The 27,260-nt window shown below is 37.0% G+C and overlaps 1 protein-coding gene across 2 annotated transcripts in view; it reads right to left on the bottom strand.

Moving 5' to 3' along the window:
* The window catches only part of LOC129940447 (protein Skeletor, isoforms B/C), a 169,096-nt gene that overhangs the window by 68,863 nt on the left and 72,973 nt on the right, over positions 1-27,260 (bottom strand). For both annotated transcript variants that reach the window (XM_056048793.1, XM_056048794.1), the window contains exon 3: positions 26,441-26,592. In XM_056048793.1, coding sequence (XP_055904768.1) covers positions 26,441-26,592 — 152 coding nt within the window. The remainder of the gene's footprint in view (positions 1-26,440; positions 26,593-27,260) is intronic.

Here is a 27,260-nt window from a genome sequence, read left to right as displayed (position 1 = left end):
ATTTTTATGCAACAAAAGCACAAATTTCAATCCTCTCCACGTATATGGAAGCACATCCAGAGCTGGCGAGGTCGTAGGTAGGTAGGTAGAAATGGCGATCTCAAGGCAACCTAGCCTGATTAGCTCTGTAGTGCGCCGTTTTGATACCAAAAACTCGTTTGACCTTTGATTGAAAGGGATAGATTGAAAGAGAAGCGATTATGTTAGAGCCATTTTGTAGCATTGAGAAAAAAGATTAGGTCTCTAATCTTCGTCCCAGATAGCTCATCGAGTTCTTGAAAGAATGCTTTTCCAAAGCATTTCATTCTAATGTTTGCCAAAGCAGGAAATTTGCAGAGGAAATGGATTATCGTTTTAATTTCTCTTTGGTCACTACAACTACGGTAAAAGGTGTTGTAAGAGATACCCAACTTATCCGCATGAACTCCTATAGGCCAATGTCCGGTACAAACCGCAACAATCCTGGCTATGTCTTGCCTTGGCTTGCATAGAAGATCGTTTGTACGGGTTTTGTTATAGGTGGGCCATATCTTCCTAGAAATAATGCAGTTGGGTAAATTGCTCCACCTCCGGTTTGATTCAGTTTGGTAGATAGAAAAGATTTTACCCTTCATAGCACCAAGAGGAATGTTAACCATTTTCGCAAGTGAGCTATGAAGGGCCGATCCTTGCCTGGCTAGCTCGTCAGGCCGTTCATTTCCCACGATGCCACTATGGCCCGGACCCCAGATCCAGGGTGACACCGAGGTTAATATTCAGGTTGAGCTTGCGAACCTGAATGTCCAGCGACATTGCTGGACCAATTTAGATGAGGAAATGGGCGAGTTAATGGCTTTGACAGCTGCCTGACTGTCTGTAACGATAGACACATTTCGGTTTTGGTTTGGGTTTTGTTTAAGTATCTTACATGCCTTCCTTATTGCCAGCAGTTAAGCCTGAAAAACGGTAGCAAAGTCAGGAAGCCTAAAGGATTTGGCTACATTTAGGGACTCAGAAAAGATCCCAGAACCAACTCCGCGCTCCATCTTTGAACCTTCAGTAAAGGTGTCGAAACCTATCGACATGATGTCATCCTCCCAATCTTCTCTATATGGGAAAATAACCTTAAAACCCTCACTTAGGCTCAAAGTAGGAGTGCAGTAGTCAGTGCCTACCATGATAATATCTGAGGGAATCATTCATTGTGTTGCTGTGACCGTAAGGTTTTGACAACCAGATGTTTGATTCCTTCAGCCTAATAGCGCTGCAGGAAACTATGTATTTAAAAAAAAGGTCGATTGGTAGAAGATCCAAAATAACGTTAAAGGCGTCTGTTGGGCAAGTACGCACGGCCCCTGTGGTGCCCACGCAAGCTGTTCTCTAAACCTTCTTTAGCTTATCAATATTATAGGCTTTGCTCAGAGCAGACCACCACACAATCGAACCATATGTTAAGATTGGACTTCGACTGATGTCTCGACTTTTTGCCGAAAGTTTTGCTGCAGGCGTATAAGGCAACACAGGCCTTCTTAACCCGTACTTCAATATTTAGTTTCCAGTTTAGTTTAGGGTCGAGTATAACTCCCAAATATTTTGCACTGGAAGACAATGATAGGATTTGACCATTGAGTCGAGGTAGCGTGAAGGGCGGTACTTTGGTTTTGGTGGTAAAGAGCAACAGTTCAGTTTTACTTTGGTTAACTCCTAGTCCACAACTCGTGGCCCAGTTGCTTCAAAGCTGAGTCCTTGATTTCACTAATCACAGAAGTGTACTTTCCTGACACCAATAGCACCAAATCTCTCTAATTTAACGAGAACTGTATCCATGACCAGAAGCCATAGAAAAGGCGAAAGGACACCACCCTGGGGTGTTCTCTACTCACGTGTTTTGTTGCGATTGTATTGCCTAGAGTGGCTCGAAACTTCTAACCACTGAGCATGGAAATAATCCATTCTCGAATGAAGTCTTCTACACCGAACTGAACGAGCGATTCTTCTATGGATTCGGTAAGGACGTTGTTAAAAGCACCTTCTATATCTAGGAACGTGGAAAGAGTAAATTCTTTATAATGAATTGTTTGTTCTACAGTACGCACTACCTCATGGAGGGCAGTCTCCGTAGATTTGCCCTTAAGATAAGCATGCTGAGAGCTTTCGAGAGGTCGTCCAACTAGGATTTCTCTAATATGGTAATCAAGAATGCGCTCCAGGGTTTTAAGCACAAAAGATGTTAAGCTTATTGATCTGAAATCCTTCGCGGGTTCGTGACCTCGCCTACCCACTTTCGGGATAAAAACTACTTTAACCTGTCTCCACGACATGGGCACATGTTTGAGAAGGAGACATTGTTTGAAAATTTTGTTCCAGCCATGGAGTTGCCACATCATGCAACTTTTGAAGCATAACTGGCAGTATGCCATCCATGCCTGGGGATTTATATGGAGAAAAAGTATTGATGGCCCACAAAATATTTTCTCTGGTTGTAACGGAATTGACTTGCTCCACATGAGCTACTTTTAGCTCTGTGGTTTCAAGCAATTCGGAGTTATCACTCTCGCAACCCGGAAAGTGCGTCTTCATCAGTAGCTCAAGAGATTCGGCTGGAGAGGCTGTCCAGGTTCCATCAGGCTTTTTTAGAAATGAAGGATTACAATGTTGATTCGATAAAATTTTGCTGAGCCTTGTGGAGTCCTTTATGTCTTCGGTTGATTGACAGTATTCTCTCCAGCCTTGTCTTTTGGCTGATGACATGGCTTGCTTGTAAATTTGAAGAGAGTCTTTAAACGGTTGGTAAAACTTATGATTGTGGCAGATATTGAAAATTGTCCTCGTCATTTTCCTAAGACTGGACAAATCTTCATTCCACCAAGAAGGAAGGGTATTACGGCTATATTTAACTGGGCTAGAGACTCTAAAAGCTTTACTTATAGAAGTTTCAAAGGTATTCACCTTTGAATCAAGGTCTCCTATCGATTTAGTGAGATTCGGTAAGTTGCTTAGTTTGGAATTAGCAATTTGACTGAATTTCGTCAAGTCAGTTCTTTTGGGATTTCTGTAAGGCGGAGGGTTTTTCGACTCGAAATTAATTTCGTACAATGCCCTCTCAGCCACTGGGCGAACCTCCCAAAGGCAGCATTGGGAACAATTGACACAATCCTTAAAATTGAATGATCCGCCAACAAAATCCGTGGTGGGATGGAAAAGGGTAGATATAAAATAAATTAAGGAGACACACCATTATTTCTAAAATAATCATATCTTTATAAGATTTGGACGCTCCATAAATATGCTAGAAAAAAAATTGACGGAAAATAAAAATTTCAACAAGAAAACGGGTGGTGGTCTTTTTTAGTCAAAATAAATGGACGTAACTGATGAAGCTATAATTGCTGCATGCGGGACGGAAGCATCAGTGAGCGCGTGTTGCAGGTGGTCTGTGTGTCGGCAGCAAGACAAAAGGTTTATATTAAAATACTTTTTATTGCTTATAGTATTTTATTTTTGTATTGTTTTGAATAAGAAAACGGCAAAGATATAATTCAAGAAGTGGAGCAGCTTCTCGAGGATCTAACAAACTCAGCAAATCGAGAGAGTCCAAATGAGAATGTTTTTAAAAAGTTAAAAAACAAAGATTGTTCAATCGCAAGAACAAATCGAAAAAGCATTGAGAACATATTTCAAAAATCAACTTGAAGTTCAAAATAAAACTAATGAAATTCTGACAGAAATCCAAGACGCTATTCGGCATTTTGCAAACAATAAACGCGAGGAAAACAAAGCTTTAATCTCAATGAAAAGAGAAGAGCTGCACATGAAAAAAATGGAGCTAGATGTGACTAAGTTAGCCATAATTGTGTAAATAATAAGTTGCTTATAATTGTGTCCTTCGTTTCTCTTATTCGCATTACTAAATATTCTCATTGAAGTGAACATTCCGGTTCTTTTATTTATGTATTTGCTTTTATTTAACAATATTTTTAACACAATTTATTTGCCTTATTAATTTAATCCAAACCAACAATGTTACTCACGAAAAATCTATGAAAACGATACCTAAATAGCTGTCACTTGAAATACAAAGAAAACAAAGATTGTCGATTTGATAATCACTTTACATGGGGCAAAAATATCGTTTTTGATTACAACAATAAACCATCAAGTTAGCCGATTTCACCCCTGCTGGTTTTCTGATTGCTACTTTGAATTCCTTCAGCAATGACATTTTGACATTAGAGTGGTAAATAAAATGAGTCAAATTCAACTTGCTGTGAAACAAGCTAAAGCTGGTAATTTGACGGTTACCTAATATTTTTTTAATATGTTAGCAGGCGATAACTTGGTAGGGAGCATGCACTAACTCATCTGCAGAATATGGCCGGAAGAAAGCATGCCCGATGAGTAGAATCTCAGCATAGTTTGCCAGATACTTAAAAAAGAAAACCCTCTTAATTGCGCAAGCTAAAGATGCATTATGATAGATCCTTATCAGTGTGGCTTGAGACCAGGAAAGTCCACTATCGACCAAATATTTACACTACGGCAGTTCTTGGAAAAAAACCCTGGAACTTTAAATCGATACCCACCATCTCTTTATCGATTTTAAAGCCACATATGAAAGCATATAGGGAAGAGCTCTACAGAGCACCGATACATTTGATGTCAAAAAAGGTTTTAGACAAGGTGATGCACTGTCATGCGACTTCTTCAATATCGTTCTGGAAAGAATTGTGCAAAAGTCAACCGCCAATACGAAAGCCACAATCTTCCAAAGGTCCATCCAATTACTCGGATACGCAGATGATATTGACGTAATTGGAAGATCAAAGCGTGATTTCAGTGGAGCGTTTTTGAGCATTGCGACGGAAGAAAGAAGAAGAGGGCAAGACCAAGTATATGCTGTCATCAAAAAAAGGCACTGAACAACGACGTTTTGGACAAAACGTCACCATGGACAGCTATAACTTTGAGGTAGGTCTTCGAATCCAATCCCAAGGGAAGGCGCAGTAGAGGAAGACCGCGACTCATGTGGCGCACGCAGGTGGGTGAAGACCCTAACCAACTTGGCGTGCGAAACTGGAGACAGCTAGCTAAGGACCGACCTGGCTGGAGACGCATGTTGGTTTAGGCCCAGGTCCACCTCGGACTGTAAGTAAGTAAATATGTTAACAATAAAATATATCTACTTCCTCGAATGATTGTTCATTTACAAAAGAAAGATTATTTGGCCCCTTTATTTTCTAAGATTTCTGAGAATTTATCAGTCGGATGGACAAAGCAGTATCTGAAGCTTTTATCTGAACATAATCATCAACCAGCGCTGATTTGATCACTTTCTACCAACTTACCGGTCTGTGCTTGAGTTCAATGTCTTTTGAAGTAGCGATCCAAGGGTTAAAACTCAACTTTTTCCGGACTTCTTTGAAAGTGCTTTCAATAGATAGTGGTACTTTTAATTATGATACTTTAAGCTGTGATAAATCTATCGTAATAGTTTAAGATTCCGATCTATTGAAATCTTTTACTTTCTTCACTGATATGAACATTGCAAAGTTTATATCTAATCTAGACGTTAGTTGTAAACAAGGTCCTGTTAGTAAACCAACAACTAGTATGAAAAACCGTGTAAGCCACCTGTCATTTTTCTATCCATTCTTTTTAATTCATCAATATCTTCTTGAGTGTTCCCATCTATTTCAAAAAGTTTCTCTATAACCCCCCTAAGCTCAGAACTACACTTAATGATAGATTATCTGTTGTTATTCAACTCTTTGAGTGATCGTTCCAAATCAGCACGGTTTCACAAAGGAGTGTTCTACCGTCACATTCATAATCAATCTTGCTGAATACTGTTTTGACTTATTTAAAGGCTTAAAACAATTTGACTATATTTTTATTGACTTCAGTAAGGCGTTTGACAAACTCCCACATCGAGTTTTGCTGGTTAAATTAAGCAAGCTGGGTTTTTTGAGAACATTTCGGAAAATGGCTTTAATATACATTTGATAGTTCATATTATTTACTTTTCAATAATTGTGAATCAAAACAAATTTTAAGTTAATTCAGAGATTCCATAAGGTAGTAATTTAGGCCCTATTCTCTTTATTTTATTTATAAACGATTAAACTTCTGTGTGGAAGCACTCTAAGTGCATCTTACATATCCAAAATGTTACAATTATTGTCGAAACTATTTCAAGTTCTCTTGTGATTGTAAAGAATCTCAATGTGACCTTAATCTATTTTCTGAAATCTGATCCTTATGTTATAAAGCAATACATATGTTTGTCAGGTCTCGGCATTAAATCATATATGTCATAAATCCTGACTAGAACTGGTATAAAAAAATTTACCAAGATTTGCACTGAGGGTGTTCTTCTTTTTCTTCTTCGTTTCCGGCTGCTAGTAGCAGCACTTTAACTCCTCCTGGAGGATAGCGCTGCAAACTATTCCTTCCATCTCTCTCTATTCCTAGCACGATATTACAGCTGGGACCACGTTTTGGGACCGAGCTTCCTTCATGACATGTTTCTCTTGGCCTTCTACCTTGAGGATTCCATTGAAAGCACTGCTTTGCTTTGTTGTAGTCCGGCTTCCTCAATGTATGGCCAATCCAGCGCTACTTTCTCTGCGCGATGTCAAAATCGCCACCGGATGTTCAAGATGTAATGTAGACAGCAGTTAACAGAAGTTTGCAACCTTTCGAGATGTCATCAGAGCACTTCCACGTTTCGCAGGCATATAACTTGGTACGGAGTGCTATTTTCCTGGAGTTCCACACTTTAGAAAGCATACGCACTACGGGTTTTATTTATTCTGACATCCAGGTCCGTTCCACCGTCGAGTGCCAAATAGCTTCCCAGATAGTTGAGCTAGGTGACCTCATCTACTTCCACTTTTCTCACAATAACCCGTTGTTGTTGTTTTCGGCTTGTGTGCATTGACTTAGTCTTACTAACATTAATCCTTAAGCCAGCCACCTCGCCATTTTGTTGAAGAGAGGGCACATTCGGCTGAGGTTTATATTTCTGTTTGCCATTAAGGATTAAGTATATGTCGTCGCAACAAGCGCTCTCCAGATAACATCACGACTAACGCGATCGAAGGCCTTTTCAAAATCGAAGTGCATGAGGTAAAGCGGCAATTGGTACTCCGACGATTGTTCAAGAATAATTCGAAAGGTGTTAATGTGATCCACACATGATCGATCACTGCGAAATCCCGCTTAATGCCTCTTGAGCGTAGACTCCATCTTTGATTTTATCCTCTCGAGAATGATGGTTGCCATTAACTTTGGGGATATGGACAGAATGGTGATCCAACGCCAGTTATTGCAGTTCTTAAGATCGCCTTTTTTGGCAGCTTGCCGATTATCCCGTCCTTCCATTCCCTGGGAAAGATTTCGTTTTCCCAATCAGACTTAACAAGTGGCAACAATATACCGGCAGCCAAATCGGGGTCTGATTTGAGGACCTAGGCATGCCATCCAGGTCAGCTGCTTTGTTGTTCTTTAAAAGATGTATCGCGGTTCTTACTTCCGTGCATGTGGGGGGGGGAGGGGCAATATTAATGCTTCTGGTAGATCTACGTATGTCCGACAGTTGATGATTTGCATTTGCATTATGGTCATCGTTCAGCAATGTACAAAAGTGCTCCTTCCATCTCCGCAATTGATCTTCCATTGACACTAAAAGACTACCATTCGTGTCACAAACAGGATGGTTGGCCTACAAGAACTTTAGTGATTTTGTACAGCATCCTCGCGTTACCTCTTCTTGCAGCTTCCTCAGCGCTTTCTGCCAATTTTTCTAATCTGGCCCATCTATCTCGTCTCACACACCTCTGTACTACCTTTTGAGCTGCTCTATACTCACTTCGCAAAACCGTTTTCCGATGAACATCTGTCTCATTATTTACATTTATTTTCAGTGCTTAGTGGTGTATAAATTTGTCTTGGGATATCCACAAATCCTTATCTCTAGATTGCCTCGGTACCGTTTTAGTTAAAGCTTAAATAACCACTCTGTGGGGGTTAGAATCAGCTAATTCCTAAGAATTACTTACTTCACTTTTTGATATGACCTCTACCAACATACCTTTTCAATCAATACTGCCCTCTAGCTAGCCAGCCAGCAGGCTATCAGAGTTGGAATTGAAGAGTAATCGTGCTGGAATATTTATACCTTAATTTATGTTGTGCGTGTCCCAACCATCCAAACAATTAATTTTTGACAAGGCATCGGCACTTATAGGCTGTAAAGCTTGCTGCTGATTCTTCTTCTCCACACTGGAAACACTAATAATTAGGAACAATCCCCAGAAAAATGTTTCACCTCAAAAACCCAAGATAATTTTTATCTGAATGTTTCAGGTACGCGTGTTTTTGCGCTTGAATCGGACTGGTATAATAAAGGTCTTATATAACGTTTCCTTGGTAAGGTGTCAGAAACCTTTACTACTCTTCTTTCTTTGTTTAGCAGGAAGACTAAATGTAGAACCCTGGTTGATCTTGATTGCCCGAAAGTTGTAATTCTTGACGTTTTGGCTGTCTCGATGTTCTACCAATTATGTGTACGTCAACTGCAGAAACAATCTGCGTGTAACTGCTTTAAAATTGATGTAAATCATGATAAAACGGTGCCTTGGCTTAGAACTTACTTAACATTAAACGGTTCAGTGGTTCTCTAACCAACTTTGATGAAGAAGCAATATTTCTCTATTGTTTTCTTGAAAAAGCAGACGAGTTTATCAGGAATGTCAAGATGCGAAAGGGTTTTGTACTAAAAATTCACATTGTAATGGATGATCTTAAAATTCGTAATAAGGTGGTGTCCACCTTGAAAAACTTTGTCGTAGTGTGAAAATTTAGTCAACAGTAGTCTTTCTTGATACCATACTGATAGAGGCCAAGTTGAAAGTTGACTAAAAAGCTACGGTTTCTCAAAGGCTTAAACGTCTGCACTTTTTTAGGATTTAAGTTTTGCAGTCGAACTTTCTTTTTATTGAATGAACGGAATTATTGGCCGTGATATTATAAACTAAGACCAAAATATTGTTGTCAAATGTATTTGAGCTTATAATTTTGAAGTCCAATCCAAATTTTATAAAGGGGCAGAAGCACTTGAACACAAATTTAAAGATTAATGCATATGTTTCACCAATATTATTTTCAACTTTCGTCACCATTTTAATAACATCCATGGGACTTGTTGAATCTGTAAACACGAAATGTTTGTTTTATAGTTTCATGAAGACGATGTCCCTCAAGATTTACTTTTGAGCCCTCTTCTTTTAAGTTTATCTAAAATAATTTCCTGCTTACTTCAATATTCTTTAAAGAAAGTGCATATTTTGTCTAGCTTTTTCTCTTCATCTCAAACAAGTCAAGACTCTATATCAGTAACTTAAGATGAGGATTTAAAATGAATACATGAATGCCTTCAGATGAAAGATCAAAAGAAAAGTCCCACGAGAAAGGATTGTTATTTAAAACGTTTTTATACCTTAAAAACTAAACTTGAAAAAGTAGTTCTAACTTACATATTTAAGAAAGTATCTTAAATATTTAAAAAGGATATAGTAGGTAGGTTCTATCTTGTCGCTCATTTAAATGAATTCTTTTCGAGTCAAGGTCACCGTCTTCGCTACCTACTACTCTTGACAGTAAAAATAAGAAAGTCACAAAATAAAATAGAGGTACTCGTAGGAAGGTAGACAAAAAAAAAGAACTTATAAAATCTTTAGAATTCTCAAGACTTCTGTCATTTGCATCTTTTGTGTAACTCATATATGGAAATCTTCAAATGGCATAATTTTTTCTTCTTCTTCGTCAAATTTTTGTTTGTATGCCCCTAAATCTTTATAATCCTTAGTGCAATAAAGGCAAGAAAGGTCACATTTAAAAATAAAAGAAGATACAAAAATAGATATGTACGTATATAATATGTATAGATGTAGGATAAGATGAGGAGAAAACCTTCATCGTGGGTATTATGTCTTAATACTCTCGCTAATACCTCGTACACTTCATTTGTATAAGCTATATGGCTCGTATAACATTATTATTCCGTTTAAGTACTTGAAAATCACAACAAAACTCATCCCCAGGACATCCATCCATCTATCCGTCTTTACATCCCTCCTCCTCCTGCTTCTATCTGCCAATACCACCACCAAAGCACCACCCTAGCTACAACACCACCATCATCATCATCATCGCCTTTAGAATCGCTACTCTCGCTCCTGTTCAATTCATCCTGATGCCTGCATCAAGCTTTCACTTCCACCCACCCCATAGCTGAAAAGCTGAAAAGCATCTTTTCAAACAATTCGATCAACAGTTTTTATTTGGCTGTGCTATTTCTTTGTCGGTGTAAGTACAGGGTGGGTCAAAAGTTTATTTCCAAAACTCTACTCTTTTCAAATTTTGGTTTTATCTTTTTTAAGGTTCTTATAAAATAAGCTTCGGACAAAACTAATTTAATATTTTATTTGGTTTTTGTGATTTGGTGATTTTTTTAACCTCAAGATCTTATCGGTGTCATTTGTATGTGCAAAATCCTCAGTATGCGTACTTGATTACGGCACTGGTGGCACGATTACGTCAACAGGCCTGAAGATGAAGAGCTGTAGTCGGTCTTCCCTAAGCTAAAAGATCGTACTTCCGAACATAAAAGTATTATAAAGAGTCGAGAAACATCAACAAGAATGCGTTCTGGCCAACTCGGTGTGTCCCGAAATTTATTGGGAAGAGTCCTAAGAACCGAATTTTAGTTATTTCTATATAAAATCCTTTGACAAGAATTTAAGCCAGAAGATTCTCCACAATGGTTACGTTCAAATGGCTGTCCGGGAAATAGAGAATAGACTTAGGCTAGTTGTTGGCTCATTTAATACCACATGAATCTTGAGTTCTTCTTCTAAGCTTCATGAAACCATTTGGAGTTCCTTACCAAACGTTAAAGACATTTATAATTGTCTGTTTTATATCGTTTAGATCGTTATAGAATAATCCTGGCACTGAAATCGTTGTTACGGCCGATTTCAATGTACACAATTCTTCATGGCTTCAACATTCGGGCCAGTCAACACCAGAAGGAGTATGTGCTGAGATCTTCGCTGAGTTAACTAGTTTCTTACATCTGACCCTGGTAAGTACACTATTAGTGTTCTATCTCCTCTAAGCAAATCTGTCCATTGTGTCATATCAGCAAATTTCTCGTGTAAGAACTCTCCAGTTAAAGAAAAAGCTCCTAAAAGATCTGTTTGGCAATACGAGAAAGCCAACTGGGACGTTCTCAATAATTACTTCAGTATCTTTAACTGGTCGTTATGCTTCTTCGATAGTGACGTTGACGCCAGCGCTGATATGATCACAAGTTTGATTCTCCTGGGAATGAGAACTTTTATCCCGAATAGGGTTAAAAGCATCAGACCTAAAGTAAACGCATGGTTCGAGGCGAGCTGTAAAGAGGTTATTAGGGCCAAAGAGGTAAGGTTCCGTTGTTTTAAAGCCAATCTAACTGAGGAAAACCGGAATAAATTCAAGCATGCCAGGAAGGCCTACAACGCCCATATTCGACAGACCAAATTTGTACACGACCGAAAATTACAGCGAAAAATACTGCAATGTCCCAAAGGCAGTAAAAATTCTTGGTGATTTGAAGAAAATATGAAGAATTCTTCTTCCTACGCTCGTTGTGAATGACACTCCAATTGTGAGCTCTTTAGAGGAAGCAAATCTCTTTGCTAGGCAGTTCGCCGCCAATTCTACGCTGCAAGTGAGTGTTATGACTCCGCCTGTACTTGATCGAGTTAATGATTCTATGGGGTAAATCTTTTTTCGCACTCGTACTGTGGCGGGATTCCTAAAAGATCTTAACATACATAAATCTGCTGGTCCGGATGGTATCCCCGCTATTGTTCTGAAGAGGTGTTCTTCATCGCTGGCAAAACCAATACCTAAGCTTTTTCATCTGTCCTACTCCTCAGGTCTCGTTCCGAGCGGATGGAAAACCGCATTTGTCCAGCCTATTCCCAAAAAAGGCGAATCTTCCTCACCGTCTAATTATCGACCGATTGCACTTACGTCCCTTCTTTCCAAGGTCATGGAAACGCTGATTAATTATCAGCTCAAGAAATATCTTGAAGAACGGAAGCTTCTTAATGACCGACAGTATGGCTTTCGTAGCAATTGGTCCACTGGTGATCTCATGGTTCATCTCACCAAACAGTGGAAAAAATCTTTACATAGTTTTGGAGAAAGTAAGATTATTGCACTTGATATTTCAAAGGCATTTGATAGGGTTTGGCATCAGGCCCTCTTATAGAAAATGCGTGCTTTCGGTTTGAATGAATCCCTCCTTCATTGGATTAGTAATTACCTTTCGAACCGTTCAATACAAGTAGTATTGGATGGGTTCAAGTCTGAAAACCACAAAATAAATGCTGGTGGGCTCCAGGGCTCTGTTCTATCTCCAACACTCTTTCTCATTTTTATTAATGATCTCCTCTCTGCATCTTCTAATCCAATACATTGTTTCGCTGACGATAACACTCTTAGCTTTTCATATTCGTTTTCAGATTCACACCCCTCTTCCTCGGATGTAAAACTGCAATGACAAAATATGATAAGCTCATTAAATTCCGACCTAAACCTAATGATCTCCTCTCTGCATCTTCTAATCCAATACATTGTTTCGCTGACGATAACACACTTTTCATATTCGTTTTCAGATTCACACCCCTCTTCCTCGGATGTAGAACTGCAACGACAAAATATGATAAGCTCATTAAATTCCGACCTAAACAGCATCGTACAATGGGGAATAAGAAACAGCGTGGAATTTAATGCTTCGAAAACGCAATGCTGTCTTGTATCGTGAAAGCGAAATATACTTCCCTGGCATCGAGCCATTTGCATCGAGGAAACTGAACATCTCGATATTTTTGGTATGTGTATAAACCACCTTTTGTGGAACGATGTCGCCAAAAATGCCGCAAGATGTTTGGGTTTTCTAAGGCGATGCAAGAAGTTCTTCTCCACCTTTGATCTGGCTGTTATTTACAAGACTTATATGCGTCCAAAGCTTGAGTTTAACTCCCATATCGGGGCTGGTGCTCCTGCAACTCACTTAAGCCTTTTAGATAGTATTGAACGTAGAGCACTTAGATTGATTAGTGATATTACCATCATAAGATCATTTACGTCATTTGAACAACGTCGAAATGTTTCTTGTCTGACCCTCTTTTACCGTTATTTTAATGTTTATGCTCTAGAGAAATAGCCAGCTGCATTCCTCCTCTTAAACAGTTCAACTGTAATAACTGGAGCCCATCTTCACCGCCCCCCCAGAACACCGCCTTGAGGCGTACCTCTGATTCTGACAGCTCTTCTAAGCAGAAGAGTCCCCTAGTTAGAGCTAAATCTACAATGGTGCTGCTAAGGGACATCTTCAACGAACAAATAGTTTCCAAAACTTTTTTTTCAAAAAGTGATTTAATTCAAGCGCTTAAATAAACACATCAGACGACAGAAGCCAACAATCCCCTCCTCCCGACTTAGACGAAGTAAGGATTACAATATCTAAGCTGAAGTCTAATAAAGCCGCTGGAGCGGATGGCTTGAATGCCGAGCTCTTTAAAGCAGCTGGAGGTAAGTTGGTTAGGAGCATGCACCAACTTATCTGTAAGATATGGTCGGAAGAAGGCATGCCCGATGAATGGAACCTCAGTATTGTTTGCCTGAAAAAAGGAGACCCTCTAAACTGCACCAACTATAGAGGAATAAGTCTACTTAACATCGCCTATAAAATCTTCTCTGCCGTAATATGTGAACGTCTAAAGCCCATCGTCAACAACCTAATAGGTCCTTATCAGTGTGGTTTTAGACCAGGAAAGTCCACAGTTGATCAAATATTTACATTACGGCAGATCCTGGAAAAAACCCAAGAACACCAAATCGACACCCACCATCTTTTCATCGATTTCAAGGCCGCATATGACAGCATCTACAGGGACGAGCTGTATAGAGCCATGTCTAGTTTTGGCATCCCTGCAAACTCGTCCGTTTGTGCAGGATGACCATGGAGAATTCACGCTGCTCCATAAAGGTTGGAAACAACTTAACAGAACCTTTTGATGTCAAAAAAGGTTTTAGACAAGGTGATGGGCTGTCATGCGATTTTTTTCACATCGTGCTTGAAAGAATAGTGCAAAGCTCACATGTCAACACTAGAGGCACTATCTTTCAAAAGTCTATCCAATTACTAGCATATGCTGATGACATTGACATAATCGGAAGAACTCAGCGTGATGTCAATGGGGCTGTACGAAAGTACAATTACAAATGAGAACAAATTTATGGAGAGAAGACAGTTCAACATTTGAGGGAAACAAACCTTCTAAAAATTATCAAATACAGTCCACAAATGAGCTAAATGTCAAATAATTAATGGAATTGTTGTATAATCGAATATACATTGTCTTGTGACTAAAAATATAATTCAAAATTTATTTCTACAAAGTGGTTGATGTTTTATTTCTTTGTTCTTTTTTTACTAATTTTTTATAACAAAAACTTAGACATAACATTTGGTCCTTCGAGCCGGATTTGCAAATTTCCCATGTTGGGGACAGACAACAGACTAATGCTGGGCAGAGACAGAGGCCCGTGTAAGCATTTACGAATCAGGGTTGCGGGTTCATGTGGGGCTGGATAAGTTCCTCCTCTAGAATGACAGACAATGAGACATATTTTGGCACTGAAATATTCGTACAGGGGCTTTTGTGAGTATTGAGGCAGAGGCGGCAAAAATGGCTTTAACGGTTAATGAGGGCAAAACAAAGTACATGCTGTCGTCTAGAAAGGACATACAATACCGACGTTTTGGTCAAAACGTCACAATCGACAGACGTAACTTTGAGGTAGTCAGGGACTTCGTCTACCTAGGCTCCGCTGTAAACGCAGAAAACAACACCAGCGCTGAGATCAAACTCAGAATAACTCTTGCTAACCGCTGTTTCTTTGGACTAAGAAAGCAATTGAGTGGTAAAGTCCTCTCTCGAGTGACCAAAGTGTTGCTATATAAGACCCTTATCATCACCGTCCTGCTATACGGTGTAGAAGCATGGACCATGACAAAAGCGGATGAAAGCACCTTGGGTCGCTTCGAGAGAAAAGTTCTTCGTGTGATCTACGGTCCCGTATGCATCGAAGGGGAGTGGAGGAGAAGATGGAACGACGAACTGTACGGGCTGTACAGCGACGTAGACTTAGCCAGAAGAGTAAAAGTCCAACGACTAAGATGGGCTGAGAAAATTCGTGATGAACTATACTTTCGGTGATCAAAGATGTTCCTCGAATTTCTTTGGAAAATGTCAGTCATTATGAACTGAAGCTATTGCTCATTTAAGGAGCTCATATTCACTATTTAGCCCCTAAATAAATCCTGTTTTGTGATTCTAAAAAAAAAATATAAATTAACAATTAAATTTATAAAATGTGTTATCAATTTAAATTACGAAGACACTTTTGAACCACCCTGTATATGTAAAATGTTTAAATGACGCGGAGTGTGACAGGCGCGGCTACACGCAACAATTCTACAAATCTATTCAATCAAACCAACAGCTACAGCAATAGCAGCAACAGCAGCAGCAAAAGCAGAAGCAGAAGCAGTGGCAACACCAGCTCCCCCTTGCGGTGCGAATATTCATTGATGTGTTCTTATTTTTTTTTATTTTTAGGTTGGTTGTTGGTCCTCCTCCCTGGGGAGTCGGATTCGGATTCGGATTCGGATTTGGATTTAGGAGGTTGAAGAAAGACGATGAGGATAAGGGTGGTAAGGAAGGATTTGCAAACGACTGCTTTTATTGAAATTGAGCGAGCAGCGGATGGGGAGATGCGAAAGCGAATAACTGCTGAAAAAGTATTGAATGGAAAAATGAATTCACGTCTAAGTTGAGCGAAAATGTTTTTGTTTGCGGATACGTTACGTTTTCGTTCGTATTGCATAATTTTAAGTGGTTCGTCGACTTCATCCTTGTATAGTTCGATTTTCGGCTGTAACGGTAACGGTATATCGATATCGTTATTCGGTAGGGTTTTCGACTTGTGAGTAAAAAGGGCGATGATGATGATGACGACGACGATTGTTCGAGGAATTCAATTTTTCTTTTGTCTAGTTAAGCTAACATATTTAGAACATAAAATGTTTTTTGTTGTGCCAATGGAACACACAAAACAATCGATTTTGAGTTTGATGGTTTAAAAACCCACAGTTTTTGGGTTAGTTTTATTGAAATAAGAAGGTTTTTTTTAATGAAAAATATACTATCTAGGCTTATATGTAGAGATGGTAAAGTAAGTACAAAGCTTAGAAAAGATCCGTTTTATTGATGCTCAATAATGGTTATAGGGAACTAAAAAACAATGAATGATTTAAAAGTTGTGTATTATTAAAACACGGCAATGTCTTTAATCAATTCATTGAATATTACGGTGAAAGTGTCCATTTTAATTTAAATAAGAGGTTTCATTTTGACTGGTGTGGAATTCGGACAACTGTCGCTTTTGAAGCTTTTATGTTTTCAAATTTGTTAAATAAATGTAGAGGAAATAGAATCATTGGGCGCATTCACAAAGCCAAAATTCAACTAGTGAATGCAAAATTGCACCACAAAGCTAGTCAATCCGGAACTGTCATATTAATGACAAATACAAATATATGAAATAAGAAACATTTTTGTTTTCAGAACTTTAAATTATATTTGTATTTGAATACCGAAAGAGTCATTTCATTTTGAATTCTTGTGTCCTTACCGAGCAGCTGATTGTGAAACGTCAAAACCAGTGTGCACTAACTTTGTAACCGAAATTTGAACACTACGTCGAAGGGGAAATTTCAACTACTTTTGAAGTTAGATTTAGCCAATCAGAATCCCTTGACTCCGTAGCCACTAGCTTTGTGAATGCGACCATTTAACCCGCCTTTACATCACGTCAAAAATCGGTACAATCATGTCATGCGGCCCATTTGTACCTCAAAATTTGATCTAGGTTTTGATATAGACTATGTACAATGTACAACTAACAAAATGAGTAAGAAGAATCTGATTATGAAGACATTAGATGTCGATTAAGATGGGGTAAAGGTAACGGATCCACTAGAATTTAAACAACGATTCAATTGAACAAGAATCATCAAATGAAGTAGTCAAATATAAAGATTCGTGCCAAAACCTCTTGGAGTAAGGAAATTTCTTGATTACCAGAACTGTACCGTAAAATTCAGGGCCTGATTTTGGGATTTGCGGCGAATCGTTTTATTATCGATTTTGCCATTTTTCAATTAGGTATTGCTGTAGCTTTCGACTTCTTCGTTTTGAATTCGACCAATTAAAGAATTCAAAGGCAAATTTTAAATGTCATAATGATTGTTGGCGAGTTGAAATTCAACAGCTTTTTTTTGCGGATTCCCAGGCGAAAGAGTGAATAATGCTGTTCGATTACTTGAATTCTTTCTTGATTGTAATTATATAAAAATGTGAGTTAGCTTTATTTTAATTTTCTTATAATATATCCACAGTAAAATTAAATGTAATATTGTCACTGCAAATTTCACAAATTCAATAAAAACAAAATTTGTGGAAAGCTGTCAAATCACTGGAATATAGGAATAAATATTTTCTCTTCGCGGCGAATTCGTTAATAAGGAAATACGACGCGAGTCGCCTCGAAATTCATAATCAGGCGCCAGTATCGGCCAGTTCATTTATCTATGTATCTTTGAATATTCTGAGAGAATGGCGTTGTTTCAAAGCCAAAAATAAACAAACAAGTTGTTTAGTTATGGACGCAACATAACTCTGAGAATGACACTTCTCCTGTGAAATGAAGAACTTTTCTGCTTTAACTCGTAGTCTTTACAAAAATCAAGGCTAGTAGATTTCTTGCAAAATAAGGCATTCCATAAAGACGAACTACGAATGGTCGCAAATTTTGACATTTTATCCACATTAGTCAATTCGTTTGGTTGCCCAAGATTTTGAACTGTCAAAAGTAAATTAACAAATAAAAGGAGTGCTAAACAATATTTGTATTGAATAATTTTATCTTTTTTCTATAAATTCGTTAATTCCTGTATTGTAATTAGCGAACCAAAATTGAAGTTTTTAATTTGAGGTGAATTTTAACGAATTTCGTATTCACCGATTGTTGGAATGCGTTCATTGGTTATGGATTACGAAGTTATATTTGACAGTTCGTTGTTGGTCGTGTTACAAATATTAAAATGTTAAAAGTCGTAGTTTAAACTAATTTTGTGCACCTTTTTCATTTAGTAGATGAGATCAATTATTCGTTTGGATGAACAGTAAAAATAAGAATTTGTTGCTATTTGCTCGAGAAATTGTTTTTCTATGTTAGTGGCATAACTTCTTTTTTACAATGAAATACATATATATCCACTAATTTTTTTAGTGAAAAACCCCTTTCACTTTTTTCGTTCGTTGTCTTAACAAGTGAAATTACGTGCCCAGACAACTTCTTACGCAATGAAGTCATAGTTACTGCTGTAACACAATGCAATAGATCTGTTCGCTTACTTTCTGCACTTAAATTCGTTAAAAAAAATATTTTAAAGAGTGGGGTTAAATTCTGTCATAAAAAGACAAAACTACAAAAAAGTAAGCGAACGGGATTCCAACAAAATTTTCCCACAGTTTGACTGTCAAAAAAATTTTGACATCATCGTTTCATTTCGTGTTTAGAATTTATTTATAAATTAAGACAACGTGAACTTCCATTGTTTTTTTATAAAAAAACTTAATTAAATTAAAACTTGAAAATTGCAATCTTGTTGCTGTTCTTTGGGAAAAGAATTTTTAATTTTATAAGTGGCACCTAAAGCGAGCAATTTTTGTATTGTAAGTTCTATAAAATTTGGCACATTTCACAAATCAGCCCAAAGAAATTTTTTGAGCTAAAATTTTTAGGTTAGGGAAATATTCTACTCTCTCGTGAGCACCCTCTTTTACAAAAAACTACAAAATTTTTGAGTACGCGAACACGATTTAGTTAAATATAAGACTGTTTAGGAAGGCACGCGAACGGACCTAATGCGTAGTACGGTTTTTTGACGTTTGAAGTCATTTGGTATAGATTTAGTAGTATTTTTGAATTATTGACTTGATATCATTTGGATTGAGTTTATCTGAGTTTTAAAATTATTTATTTTTATTGATGTCTATTTTAAAAATGTCGTAGGTACATTTATTTAAAATACTATAATAAAATTAATACGCGAATGTGATGATTGCGACTATTGAAGCAAGAAATAAGTAAAAAGGGGTATTTTGAACTAACTATTATAACTATATTATAAGTATACCTATTTAAGTATTTATTTTTATCAAATAACAATAAACAACAATGATCACAATACAAAATATTTCATAACCACGAAATCAGATTTGACATATATAAAGTCAACATCAAAAAGATAGACGTCAAATTTGTCGTACTCAAAAGTTAAAAGTAAGCAAACTGTTCCGATTCCTGCTGCGGCTCCGATTCCGGTGATGCACTGACCATACGGAAAAGGCTTTTATTTAAAATTGTACTTATTTATGGCGTATCCGTAACGGCTACGTATGAATCTTGAATTGTATTGTAATTTTCAGTAGTAAAGCACTTCAAATGACAAATTCAGGTTTTCAATTAGAAACTACGAAATTTTCGTCAAATAAACTGAAATCTTTTAGCAATTTCGTGTACACGCATTTTTTACATTTACAAATAGACAGATAAAATGCACGATTATTGAATCTTATTAGGATAGGCCTGATACTTCAAAGAACGGAAAATATTTATGTCTTAATATCAGTTGTTTGGTTGAATTGAGTCATTTTGTGGAGCATTTGAACAATTTTGGATAGAATTGGTTTAAAAAAAAAAGTAAAAGAGAACCCCTTGTGAGAATTGATTTCGTACCTTTCCCTTCAAGGAATAACCCACCCAATCCGAGGTTAGGTTAGGTTAGGTTATAGTGGCTGTCCTAGATGGAAACGGACACACTTAGGCCAGTTTAATGACCCATTATGATACCACATGAATCTTGAGGCTTAATCCTAAGCTCAATAGAATCAGTTTGTGTCCCTTTCGAAACGTGAGAGGCTGATTATGCTGATATGATTTAGATCGTTAAAGTAGAATTCTCCTAGGTAATTCTTGCGCTTTCGAGCCAAAGCAGGGCATGTGCAGAGAAGATGAAGAACTTTTTCTAACTCTTCCTCGTCCATACAGCTTCTGCAAAAGACATTTGAGAATACGCCTAGTCTCGTGGCGTGCTTTCCTATTAGACAGTGTACGGTTATGACACCTATTATCGAGCTGATATGCGATCTGCTTAGAGAGAGCAAGCACCTTGAACGTTTTAAATCCAGTGTTGGCCAGATGTTTTTTGTGGCTTGACACGTGGTGATGTTGTTCCACCTGGTGCCTGCCCTCCTCACAGCGTCTTGCATTAGCAGCAGTTTACAATTAGCGATTGGTATGCCAGTACTTGCCAAACGTGGTAGGATGGGCTGTATTGTACCGTTCCTGGCGAGTTCATCGGCCTTACAGTTACCTGGAATGTCTCTATGGCCCGGCACCTGCACCGGACTGTTATAGAATTTGTAGAGACAGAGTCCAGAGATTTGATAGCGGCCTGGCTGTCAGAGAAAATACTGATATCAGATGTTGATATCACGTTTTCTTTGAGCCAAGACAAGACTTCTTTAAAGTTCCGCCTGGAACAAGCTACAATGATTGGGAAGGCGGAATGAGAGACTTAATTTCAGTCGTTCAGAGTACACACCTCCACCAACCCCTTCTTTGGTTTTTGAGCCATCTGTGTAAAAATGGATTGACTCATCCTCCAAGAATGTCCTATCCTCCCAAAAAGATCTGGTAGGTATAGAAATCTGGAAATTTCTGTCGAATTGTAGTTGGGGGATGGTGTAGTTTGTGTGCTTTGGAATTGATTCTAAATACCTTAGAATTACGGAGTGGCCAATGTTGTTGTTAGTCCACTACGACGAAGTATTGAGGCGAATAGCAGAGCTTGCAGAGTATACCTTTCTCTAAAGCAGTCCACCATACTGCCACACCGTACGTTAAAATCGGTCTGATTACCGATGTGTATAGCCAATGCGTAATTCTGGGTTGTAATCCCCATTTATTACCAATAGCTTTTTTGCAAGAAAAGAGAGCTACAGTAGCTTTTTTGACTCTTTCCTGTACGTTGCGTTTCCAATTTAGTTTTTTGTCTAAGACAAGACCTAGGTATTTAGCCTCGTCTGAGAATTTTAATTGGATTCCTTTAATGTAAGGAGGGTTGACAAATGGAATTTTGTATCTCCTCGAAAATAAGACCAGATCGGTTTTGTGTGGATTAACACCCAGTTTACACCGATCAGCCCAAAGTATTAGTCTGTCCAAAGCATTTTGTATGAGTTCTTTTAGGATATTAAGATGCTTTCCTGAAACTGCTATAGCAACGTCGTCCGCATAGGCTATCACTCTGAAACCCTCCCAATCCGAGAAATGAAACAACTTTTTAGTTAGATTGTATTTTGTTTTTCATTGAAATGAGTTTCATTTGAGTCCACTGGCGATAAATTCATTGCTATAGCGGACTCCAAAAACAAACAACCAAAGAACTGTCAAATTTTCTAGTGTGGATATTTCATTGTACTTTTTGAGTATAGCAAAAAAATGTCAATGACAAAAGAAATTAAACTCCTCGTAGTAAAATAAATTAGGAATTTAAAAAGTAAACTTTTTAATGTTCCAGAGTTTTAAAAACTATCTGCTTTTCTTTTGCCAAAACGTAAGCGTTCCTTACGCTCGTTAACAAAATGACAGTTCTCCTTGCTATAATAAAAGTATACAATAAAAGCATATTTTTTATCACATACTATAATACAGCTAGGTGGATGGGGGTCTCAATCTCCATTTGCAATAATGAAAATATGCTCTATCTACAGTCTAGATTAATCGCTAGTGGAGACCAACAGAACAAACTATTTTCTGAACGTTTTCATTTCTTCTTTATATCGCACCTTATCATATCATCATAACGAAAATGGCATTTAGATTCCTGATTATTTCCTGACATCTTCAGAAGGTAGAAATAATGGCAGAAAATGTTTAAGAACCTATTTTTTGGAGATTAACATTTCACTAAATAGCAATTTTCTAAATATTTAGTAATGTACTAGGGACTCCAAAATTTTAAACCTTTGTTTTGTAGCAAATAGCTAATTCCCTTTTACTAAAAAACTGAAATCCGAACATGTCTAAATAATGACAGTTTGTAAAAATAAATAAAGTTACTACGCTTAAACGGACCTATCAATGGGAATTCCCAACTGCTGACTGGAATATTCCATCCAGAGCTTTTATAACATAAATTGTACAAACGTCATATGGATTCAGAAAATTGCTAAAAATAAAAGTAGATAGTAAAAAGAAAACCATAACATAATTTAAAATTAAGTTAGTCATCTTTTAGGCTTATTAAATAAATGTTTTTTTATTAAACCGTTTAAAATTTGTCGCCAAACTCAGCGTAGTAAATTCCTTTGACTAGTTTAGGTGATTTTTATATTATATTACTTCACAATCCTATAAAACAATTACTGAAACATAAACACAATTCACAATTCATTCTAACCTAACAATCAAATGTGATTTGCTTTTCTTTCTTTTTGAATTGTGATTAAAAGAATTATTCACAAATCGAATAATTAAGGCCGAGTTTTTCATATTTAAACTCGAGTTAACTCCTGAAACATAGGATAAGTTCATTAATGTAAAAATGCAGCAGTAATGCAATATTTGCGTTCCTAAATGTAAATAGACTGCATTACTGCAGTCGGTAACTCCGTTCAAAAAAGTAGTCTGACAGCTGAAATGCGATCAATCCTGCTGTCATTTTATTTCCGTTGCCGCTCTGCAGGAAAATGTCAGAACAAGATGTGTAGGTAAAATAATTGAATATTTATTAATTTTTTGGCAAAAATAAAATGATTTGTTATTAATAAGTTAAAAAGATAATATTTATACTTCATAGAAATGAATTCATGAATGAATTCGTTCCATTCAAAACATTTCAAATAAGTCCTAATAAAACATTTTTATTTGACATTTTGAAAGAATTTTGTTTACACACTAAAAAACCACAACACGCGTAACTAAAAAAATAACTTAATTATTTCTGTCATACTTTCTTGTAGGCGCCTACTTTGATGACATTTATAAACTGGTTTTTGATATTGTATATATGTGTGTATGCCGCAGGAATTTTGTCGGCATGGCTTGTGTAACTGGTTGCATTTTTGAACTCACCCATATTGTTTAGGGTAATATAATCTCGCAGTTAAGTCTGAGTTAACCCTTCAAATTTTGTGAGTTAAGTCTGATCTTAATATTCAGATGTTTTTGACAGATACTGAAATATTGCTTTTTGTGCAAAAATTAATAATTTGTTGTAATATATTAGGTCCGTTCGAGTACTTTCTGCACTAAAATTCGTAAAAAGAGATATTTTAAAGAGTGGGGGTAAAATACTCTCACAAAATGACAAAACTGCAAAAAATAAGCAAACGGGAAAACGATTTTTTCGTACAATTTGACCGTCAAAAAAATATAAATTTTGAAATATAATCGTTTCATTACATGTGTAGAATTTCTTTGTCTTTTTGTAAATGGATAAATTAAGACAACATAAACTTTAAGCAACATCATGCTGGTCCATTGTTTTTTTTTTTGAAAAAAACTTGACAATTGCAATCTTGTTGCCGTTCTTTGGAAAAGAATTTTTAATTTTATAAGTGACAGCAAAAGCGAGCAATTTATTTAATTTGTTTGAAGTTTTATCAAATTTGACACTTTTCACAAATCAGCCCAAAGAAATTTCTTGGGCTAAAATTCTTAGGTGGGGAAATATTTTTCTCTCTCGTGAGCGCTCTCTTTTAAGAAAAACTACGAAATTTTTGAGTACGCGAGCAAGATCTAGTTAAATTTATTGTGTGGAACTTGAGCGATGAAAATTTATACGAAATTTTAAGTTAAATTGTTTTGAAAAGAAAAAGATTTATCAGATCGCAGCCAAATCATTTTATTTGGATAAAAGAAATGAGATTTAATACAACAAATGCTGGCTGTCAACCAAAATGTTTAAATCTATCAACTTCAATAATTTTTTTGACAACTGAATTGATAACTTTTCAGTGATACCAAATTATAACAGGCACACATTAGTTTAACTCCACACAAAAAAACTTGTCTAAGTTAACTCTGAATAAAAGATTCCATGTGTTCATCCCTTCAAGATCCTCCTGGGAAGAAGAGGGACCCCTGGAAGACGATGCGGTCCACTTCTATACTGACGGTTCAAAGACCGATCACGGAGTTGGAAGTGGTATCTTTTTAGAACAACTGAATCTCAGTCTATCCTATCAATGTAGTGTATTCCAGGCAGAAGTAATGGCGATTAAAGAAGCACTATCCTGGCTCAAAGAAAACGTTATAGCTTGTAAGATATACGAATCTTTTCGGACAGCCAAGCCGCTCTTGAATCTCTCGCGTCTGTCTCCACAAACTCTCGAACAGTCCACGATTGTCAATCATCTCTGAAGAAGATGACGGAACAGTTTAACATTCACCTCATTTGGGTGCCGGGCCACAGAGACATTCCGGGAAATTGCAAAGCCGATGAGCTCGCCAAAAACGGAACACTTCTGCCTAATGTTAGACAAAAACATAACATAGGAACACCACTTGCTACATGCAAATATCTTCTCAAGCAATATGCTTTAGAAACAACAAATACTAGACGGTCAAAAAGTAACACCTGCCTGGCAACCAAGCAAATATGGCCAAGTATTGACTTAAAACGGTCAAAACGCTTGATATCACTGAGCAGACAAAGTATAAGCTCTACAATTGGAGTAATAACGGGACACTGCCTCATAGGTAGACATGCTCTGAGGCTAGGGGTCTACACAAATGACTTCTGTAGAAGCTGCATGGACGAGGAGGAAGAGGAAACAGTCCAACACCTTCTATGTACATGTCCAGCACTCTCCATTAGAAGGAATTACTTTCTCGGTAATCCCTTCTTCGATAATACCAGTGAACTGGCAACGATTGACACAAAACGTCTCTCTAACTTTATTAAAAGTACAAAATGGTTTGTTTAAATTCATTACTCTCCCATGAGTAACCTCATTAGTGGTATCACAATGGACCCTTGAGGTCTACGTGTGTCAATGATATCTGGACAGCCACTCCAACCCAACCTAACCTAACTCTGAATTTAGGATCAACTAGCTCTGGGTTTAACTCGGAGCAAACTCAGCACTCAAAAACAGGGCCTAAAAGTCTGTTCTCAGATTTCTGATAGTCAAAGTGATATAAACTGGCCTAATAAATGACAGCCATGTTTGACAGATGTATTTTGAATAATGGCCGCCACTTATGTATTCAACTCTCTTTCCAAACGAATATGCAAACTTATTAGGGTGCATACATACTTTTCCAATTATGTTGACTTTTTCGCAATTATGAATCAATTAGTGCATTTTTTATAGAAACGATCAAAGGCGTTATGGAACGGAAAAAATTAGCTTTCGTAGAATTTATATTTTGGCTTAATTTCGTAAGAATTTCATTTAATTCCTTTTTAGAATATTTAAATTTAACTTAAATTCACCAAGAAGTTTAAATCTAAATCAGTACCGTTTTAAACCTTTTTGTGAATATCCAGTTTAAAAAAGTATCCTACCAGGCAATTTCCTGTATTTGTTCTTAAGGAGATCACATACCATAACCCTTACAGTTTTTTCTCTTTGAAAAACATAAAATACCTTACATGATAATACACCAAAGTAGCTATACGAATACTTTTATACATAACATATCTAAACTTACATTAAAAGTTCAAAGACCAGAAGATTCGTATCTCCATTTATCATTCATGGATATTCTCCTAACGTATAAGTTAAATTTTCTAGTTTTTGCCTTAACTTTTAAGGAAAAAGACCCAACTCGGCATAGGTATAGTTCGTTATGCTTAGGCTTCTGTAAGTCCATGAACCACACCCTCATCAAGAACCAAGAACGAAGAGCCTAAACCTAAACCTAACCTAACATACGTATAACCATCAACAAACCACCCTTTTGGGTTTTTGTATGACTTAGTATTTCCGTTTGAAAATTTTAATTTCCAAATAGCTTTGCTTTTCCTAAGCTCTCCTCCCTCCCTCACTCCCTTAGATGTAGGACTCTATACATTATGTATATATGACGTATGTATCAAGTATGGAAAACTATAGTATAGTATCTTGGCACATAAATATTATAAACAAACAAAACCAAAAAAAAAAGAAGAAATGTCGAATACTATAAGACTTACATTCCTGTATATTCCTCTGGATAGGGAATAATAAATCCTTCTGGACTCGGTCGTGGTGTTTTGCCAACCCAGAAGAATGCATCCGGACCGGTTCCATCGTATGCGAATGATTTTATGAATATAGTTGATTCATCTACCGCATAAATGGAGCCCTACAAAAGTAAAGAAATATAAAACTTTAGCCGTATAGTGTATATTTTGTGTAGGTACATATGATGTGCATTCTGTAGCCTTTACAGACAGGCAACCATATGTAATGTACAGGGTCCATATCTACGTGATGTACAGTTGTGGTCATATAATTAAGCTAGCACTGCAATCGGAGTTATCTTTTCTAGTTATTCATGAACTTAAGCGGGTACATAATTAAGTGACAGCTTTCTACTACATTACCGACCAGCGTATCATCAGAAGAAGACATTAAATAAAATAAGACATACGCCATAAAATATTTTCATAGCTTTAAGCAGGAAACTTCAAAACTTTCATTGAATTTCATTTAACCCAGTTTTTGACGTTTCGAAAGCAATGCTTCGGCTTAAAAGGGACTTTAAAGTAAGGCAAGTTTCCAGCATCTGATTGGCCAGCTCCCAAAAAATTGCCTTCCAATTAAGGCAACTTTATTGAAAAGTTGACTGGAAAGTTAGTCAAGAAAAATCTCCCTAACTATCAAGTCAAGTCAACTTATGTCAAAATGACAATTGGTCATGTCTTTTCTTTAAACCAAAAGCTGAGCTTTATTACTTAATGATTAATTTATTTTCTGCACAACTTCTTATAATGCTTTCTGTAAAAAGGTTTATTGTAAATTTGGAAAACA

Source organism: Eupeodes corollae, chromosome 1 (genome assembly GCF_945859685.1).
Source record: "Eupeodes corollae chromosome 1, idEupCoro1.1, whole genome shotgun sequence".
In the NCBI taxonomy this organism is placed as follows: Eukaryota; Metazoa; Arthropoda; class Insecta; order Diptera; family Syrphidae; genus Eupeodes; species Eupeodes corollae.
The sequence above is the reverse complement of the archived record's forward strand: the minus strand, read 5'-3'. Positions and strand labels throughout refer to the sequence as shown.